At 40.7% G+C, this 7,180-nt stretch overlaps 1 protein-coding gene across 1 annotated transcript; it reads right to left on the minus strand.

The window, feature by feature from the left end:
- Nucleotides 1–391: 391 nt before the first annotated feature.
- LOC143004410 (putative gonadotropin-releasing hormone II receptor) lies at nucleotides 392–5,889 on the minus strand. Its single transcript, XM_076155272.1, has 4 exons — nucleotides 5,785–5,889; nucleotides 4,207–4,813; nucleotides 2,501–2,705; nucleotides 392–2,201 (listed from the first exon to the last, which is right to left on the minus strand). The coding sequence occupies exons 2-4, from the start codon at nucleotides 4,756–4,758 to the stop codon at nucleotides 1,720–1,722; spliced, it is 1,239 nt and encodes a 412-aa protein (XP_076011387.1). The 5' UTR covers nucleotides 4,759–4,813; nucleotides 5,785–5,889; the 3' UTR covers nucleotides 392–1,719.
- Nucleotides 5,890–7,180: the final 1,291 nt, after the last annotated feature.

Genomic DNA, 7,180 nt, shown 5'->3' on the forward strand with positions numbered 1-7,180 from the left:
CAATTACTTACATCAAAGTTATTATTTTTAAATGTTTTATCATTTCATACTGTCCCTATGCAACTCTATAGAACACACAGACATCCTTCGTCTAGTATTTCTGATTGGAAATGTGTCTTCTTCAAGTAAAATCTGGTGCATTATGTATTAAAATGCATTGAAAAGTTCTCACTTTACCGATGGCTTTTTGGCGCCGGCTATTCTTGACATTTCTCTACAGGGTTGCATAATTTATATTCTGTTTTCACTCATCGTATCAGATTATTCTGCTGTGAAAGAGAGCTGATATTGATCTTAATATGTCACTTGAAACCCGCATATGAATTCAAAAAATGCCTTATTGCGATTGACACCAAAGGCCATCTGATATCTTGGATTAATGATAGCACAGGTGCAGGTGGAGGGTTCATTGGGTTTTGCTGTTTTTGAAAAAGAAAAGAAAACTATTAAACAAAGCCCACATAATGAAGCTGGGGTATATCTTTGTCACTGTTTGCTGTTTCCTTGATGTGCCCCACCTTCACTCCCAAAATATCCAAAAGAAAATTGAAATGAATCTCTCAGTCTGCAAGTCTGTAATACCAATGAAGATCTATAAAGACACTGGGCCACTGTCGATTGGCCAAGTGTCTTTTATTGTGGCTTTCGGAAGGTTTTTGATCAGTGCAACACAGTGAAGACTGGTTGTCAGGGGACTACTTGGCATAAATCAGGGATGAGAGAATGTGTACGACAACTCAATCAGCTTCTGGAACTCCACTGCAGAGGGGATGATTCCTTTACAATCGCCTTAATTAAGAATGAGCTTGTTTCACATGATCTGCCCACTGATCCTCGCTGTCATTATTGACAATCATGTCCTCCTCCGATTCTGCTCCCTCCTTTGAGTAATCCGCCAAGCCAATCAACCTGATTATGGTTGGTAATCACAGTGAGCTCAACCAATATTATATTCTTCCTTCCCCTCAGATACCATTGTTTCTGGGATCTCCATGGTAACAATGACATAATCCCAGTACAGGCTTGTTTAAGAGTCGGACTTCCAATTGGAATACCTGTTGTCATGTTAACCGTTTGTCTGCCCCTGAGCAGAGACTATACTCTTTTGAACCAGCCAAGACCCACATTTGTCTCCGGGGTCCCCTTGGACTTCCGTGACTGAGGGAAGGTTTGTAAAATGTTCTTTGCTTATCCAGCGCCCCTATGTCGTGTGCAGTAGACTTGTTCCCACCCAACGTTTTTCAATAAACCCAGTTCCACTGCACCTGAACTTCCAGTCTTTTATAGAAACACATTATGTGGACTATAGCACAAACCAATTTGTTGCAATCCCATGAAAAATACAGCCTTTGCTTTTGAATGCAATAACTCATCAATGATTCTAGGCAGCAGGACCCGCCTGCGCCACATCACTAAAGCATTTGATAAGCGTGATGGGCACACACATTACACTGCATTGCTAAATCCAATTTGCTGTCATTTCTGAAAACTGGGAATATTTAGACTAAGAACTCAGATAAGTCATTTTAATGCAAAGTTACCACTAGTTACAATTCATACATTTACACACACATTTACTGGTCTGTCGTTTCCAAGAAAATTCTATCTAAAAATTAGGCCCTTGTGCAGTGCTTACACAGAATAAACAACTCCACATCACACGCGTAAATAATTATGCAGATTTACAACAGCAGGAAAATATCTCAGGGGAATTTCGCCTCACATCATAGTCTCAGGGCTAGACTGTACAGGGTCCCTCTGTGTGCCGTACACTCTTAAATGGGTATTTTTTGGGGAAACAGACTGTTTGCAGTGTGTATTACTGGTCAATTTTAACCTTTGCTGGCAGCTGGTATTGAAAGATCCAGTCATAACCGTGCTGCTGTCCAGCTCTGACACCACAGGGGTCTTGCGGTAATACTTGCGGAGCCCTCTTCTGAACTGAATGGTGAAGAGGCCGTAGATGACTGGATCCAGGCAGGCGTTGACGAGTCCAAAGATGAATAAAATGTGGGTCAAGGATTGGGAGACTTTCCCTTCCAGGTCATCGGGAAAGAACCAGTACCACAAACCCAACAGGTAATACGGAGTCCAGCAGACAATGAAAGACGACACGATCACAATACTCATTTTCAAAGTTCTCATCCGGGCTCGGGGGATGTTATTCTTGGAACACCTTAGATGCATTTCATTGGAGGATACTGGGAGAAGAACAGATGACAGAAACAAGACATGAAACAGACAGAATACGTAAGGGAATCACAGTACAATTATTGAATAAGTGGACTATGTAGCTCTATTCCTTTGTGACAAAGATATTGTCCGGTTGTACCTCTGCCAATTCAAGGAAAAACAACCTGCCTTATTTATCCCCCGCCCCTTAGGTATGTAATTTAAATGGTGGTGGACAGAATTCTAATGCAGTTACTCTTACACCACTGGTAACAATGGCCTCAATAGTGTCAACAAATACCCAAAATTAAAACCCTCACAAACTTACAGTTGTCCCTTTTCAGTCTCTTGGAGATCTCAAAGAAGATCCTGGTGTAACATGTGATCATGATGACCAACGGCAGCAGGAACAGGCAGGAGAAAGTGAACATGTTGTATGCAGTCTCGTGCCAGTGAGCGACAAAGCTCCCACGTGTGGTGCACTGGGTGAAGTGTGCGGGATAGATGATGGTCACACGATGGAAAAGGAATATCTGAGGATGGAAATCAGCAAAACTCAGAGGTAAACATCCATGATTATTCTGAATACTTCTATGTGTTTATGTTCCCCATTGTGGGGGGTGATATCTCAGATCAGGTACACCTTTGTCTCTTTTGTTTGTTGGACAATACTCAGCTCATCAATCAATTTCATTCTTGTGCACTGCATTCATTTAAAGGGTCAGTTCACCCATAGTTCCTTCTTACCCTTAATGGCATCTGTCCATACAGATATAGCCAATATTCTACCATCCTAGTGCAATCAAGATCAATACAATGTCTTTGTTGCTTCAATCATTGAAACATTTCACTTCCTCACCAGTGAGAATTTTCCTATTGAAAACAAATAACGGTGTAAACTACATTAAGATATGATATCCTAATAAAAAGTCGCTTTGGATAAATGCGTCTGCTAAATGACTAAATGTAAATGAAGAAATAATGCTGGTCATCACTTTCATCATGTGGGAAAGATAAATGAGTTGTGATTATTATTGCGTGACCATGACTCATAACACAGAGCCTCTTAAGCAAATGAATGTCTGTGTTACATTAATTCATGACAACTGCTTAATTATCTTCTACTCACACGTTAATAAGTCATGGCCACTCATTATTTTTGTTAGAGCAGGATGTCACCTCTCCTCTTCCATAGTTAACTGTTCACAAGTCTGTCAAGCGTAATCAACACCATCTTTGTGGAAGGAAATGTTGCTGTTGATTTGGTCAAATGTGTATTATTGATGGGCCACTGGCCTCCATTGTGTTGTCTCCTCCGAATGAGGAGAGACACACTCATAACCAAGGTGCAGAAATGAAACATATACAGCCAGGCTCAAAGCTCTCACCGCAAACCTTATATGTAGTGACATCAACATGCCACTGCTGATCTCTACAAATAACGTTTTCTGTGAATATCAGCTAAAATGTCAGCCATGTATACAGCAATGTGTGTCCTCCAGTTTGACTATGACTCAACAAGTCAACATGTGGATGTATCATACTGCCTCTTTGTGTTGTGTAATGAACCTGATCTGAATCTGGACGCTGGAGGATCATGCTTTTTGGTTCATACATATTAACATGCTTCAAACTCATAGTGACATTATGACAAACCCGGTCAGTTCACTGTGATAGAAAACTGTTATTGTGAAAACTGTCATGAAATGTCCCTACAGAGCATACCTCCTCCAAGCCTGAACAAATGTACTATTAACACTTTTCAATAGGAATTGTATCCAATAACTTTTTGCTTGCTGAATTTTTGGGTCATTGGTTTGTTTGGTCATTCATTGGTTGCACACCAAGAGCAATCAGTAATTAAAGTCTACATGCTCACAGTTAATGATGCCATTAGAGTATATAAACCAAATATTTATATAAACCATTGCCTAACATTCAATTCTGGTGCCATCCTGATTTCAGCCTTATCTGATTTAAAGTGACAAGCCAAGCAGTGTGTGACACGGTGCCAGCTGTGATACCTTACTTTACCTGAGGGACTGACAGCACGACACTCATACCCCACGCCACAGTCAGCATGACTCTGTTCCTCTTTCTGGCCTTGCTGATAGCCAGAGGGTTGAGGATGGCAGACTGCCTATCGAGACTGATAACCACGGTGATGAATGCACAGGAGTACATTGCTTGAAGCTTTAGAAACATCAGCAGCCTGCAGGCAAAGTCTCCAGCAAGCCACTGGACTGTGATGTTCCACACAGCATCCACAGGCATCACGATGAACGTCACCAGCAGATCAGCCACCGTCAGGTTGATTATCAGGACCCTGACGTGGGATTTGCGCTTGCCATTGTCACTGTGTGCCACCCACAACACAGCCAGGTTGCAAAAGGCGGATATGCTACACAGAATGAAGGTAGTGATCACTCTGACTTGTGCAGCTGTGGTAAATGTGGGTAGTTGCAGAGCGTCACCCCCTGCTGTGAAGTTGGAAAGGGAAAATGAGCAGTTGCAGGTTGCATTCTGCGGGTAGTCAGTTGTCAGGTGATACATAGTCTCTGGAGATTCACCGAGAGTGACGTTCATTTTCTGATGCTCGCGTAGGATGAAGCATTCTGCTCATTCATCCTGAAAGTCAGTGCTGGAGCAAAGCAAAAATAAGAAATTAACCACATCGAGTATGAATGAGTCATGGGTTCAGAAGTGGGTGCACATTATCTAAACACATACAAACACTAATACAAACATGTCAGGCATGAATAATATAATGGCTCATCATGAGGAAGTAATATATGTATGCCTAAGCATCTGCATCACAGTTCAGTCATGTGGAAAGAGGATGGTAACAAACTGTGACTAACACAGGAAACATGCATATAGAGCCAGTTTAGCCCATTGTGGTCCAAAGTCTTTATGTGGCAATTGTAAGATAGGTTGTGAAGAGAGTTAAATAAATGATGACTATTTTGTTTATGAATACATTAATGCATCATCATAAATTATTTATTTCACAAGATATGTGATTTATTTCCGCACACACACACACTTCATATAATGTGTTGTTTGAGTGTGAGTCAGTGCATGACATTTACCTGTGTGTGTGTGTGTGTGTGTGTGTGTGTGTGTGTGTGTGTGGAAAAATTCAAACAGATTCATCAGATTAGTGACAGCTGTCTACTTTTTATGAAGGACAATATCTAGAACATCTGGACATCCCAGATGTCAGAACTACTTTGTGAATATTTAACTCCACACACACAAATAAAGGTGGATCAGACACCAAACCGTACATTATAGTGCTATGATTAATCTCATTTTCTCTGGAAGAAGTTCAACCAGACAACATTCAAACATGTCAAATCTCCCAAACCTGTATCCACGTTACTTTGTAAAGTTGTTTGTTCCAGTGACGTTATCATTATCATTGTATCTGGACTTACAACATTTGCACTCAATATTACTTTCAGTGATTTACAATGTTATTAAATCAATTCCAGTTCAGGTGCTCATCATTACGCATGGGATCTACATTTTTTCCAACAGACTTTCAATCTAATTCATAGTTAATGCAAAATTAAATTAGACTTCAAATGCGGAAAAAACACAACTTACATTGTGGTCAGTCAAAGAAAGACGCCGCGAGTTTATCCTTTTGCGCATGTAAGTATGCAGAAATGGAGGGATGAGGAAAGACGCGTCGGTGTTACGCTCCGATTGGTTTCCACAAGCACTTTGTCCAGCGCGTCCTGTGCGCACCCAGCTCCAAACCATCCGAGCCGCCTAATGCAAAGCCCCGGGGTGTGGTCAGACCACTCCACACACTCCACACACTCAACACAAGCCACACACTCTCGGTCCTGCATCCAGCCTCATATGGCAGAGAGGAGAGAAAGGGAAAGACACCCGGAGGGCATCCGGCAGTTAAAGCATCAGTATTAAGCCTTAGTTAAGTTGGTGAAGACAGAAAGAAAAGGAAGCAGCTGCTGTTTGAGAGATAGAAACAAAAGAATGTCTGAAATTAATAATGGACATAATGTGCTGCCATTTAATTCACAAAGAACATAAAGTTTATTAATATTGATGGTGACCAGCAAAGCACATTAATGCTCACAGGTAGCAGGTTGGTCTTAACAGTGAAGATAATTGAGAGTATTAGTGTTTCAAACTCTGATAGAAGCAAATAACCTTTAACAGGATTAGAAAACACAAGATAAATGATGATTTTTGTTTGTAACCTTTAATTCACTGTGGCGTTTCTACATTCCATTAACAGAGGCGTGAGCTCCAGTGTTTAATTATGGTGTTAGAAATTTAAGGAGTAAGTCTTTCGAAATCTAATTTTTGGCTGTTTCCATGGCGATGTTTCTTAGGGAGTCAAACACATAAGGAGGAGTGGTGACATGGATTAATTAGCACTGTCTTCCACATCAAAACACATTCATCCCATTTGTTCATTAGGTTCAAAAATGCTAAAAAGAGAAAGAACCCTTACACAAAGAACTAAGAGGTAAGAAATGACACCAAAGCTTCAACTTCTTGATGAATTGTCCGTAGTAATCGTCATGACAAATCACTTTAAACTCGCAATCAGCATTATTTGTTGTGGAGCAGATAGATGAACAGGGCTTCCATCTTACATGGATGGATAATGATTCCTTCTGATTCAACCTCTCTTCTCCTTTCCTCTATCCTGCTACATAAAACATTTTGATGGTTTGTCTGGAATTCATTTTTAAAATACTGAGGAGGATATTCAAGAAGCTCCAGTCAATATTGGGTTCCCCTATTATTACAATATGCCCCTAAGGGAAGCAACTTGAAGGATACAAACTCATAGAGAATCTAAACTCAGATATATTACCAAATAATATGAGGGATTTAATGTGGCATGCGACCTGCAGGCTACAAGAGAAGTGTGTGTGTAAGAGGACTAACGTAACCTGGTGCATGAGCTTGATTGGACACAGGCAACTGATTGGACTACAGCAACCTTAAAAACCAAAGCACA

The sequence above is a fragment of the Genypterus blacodes genome, unplaced genomic scaffold (assembly GCF_046128005.1).
Source record: "Genypterus blacodes isolate CSIRO-AG114 ecotype Tasmania unplaced genomic scaffold, CSIRO-AGI_Gbla_v1 ptg000067l_1, whole genome shotgun sequence".
NCBI lineage: Eukaryota > Metazoa > Chordata > Actinopteri > Ophidiiformes > Ophidiidae > Genypterus > Genypterus blacodes.

Bases quoted from the DNA above. Each gene is read 5' to 3' on its own strand.
- LOC143004410 (XM_076155272.1), bottom strand. From the start codon at position 4,758: ATGAACGTCACTCTCGGTGAATCTCCAGAGACTATGTATCACCTGACA. The intron at 2,706-4,206 runs GTAAAGTAAGGT...TTCCATCCTCAG, and splicing joins TCGTGCTGTCAGTCCCTCAG to ATATTCCTTTTCCATCGTGT. The intron at 2,202-2,500 runs GTAAGTTTGTGA...TTCTTCTCCCAG, and splicing joins GAGACTGAAAAGGGACAACT to TATCCTCCAATGAAATGCAT.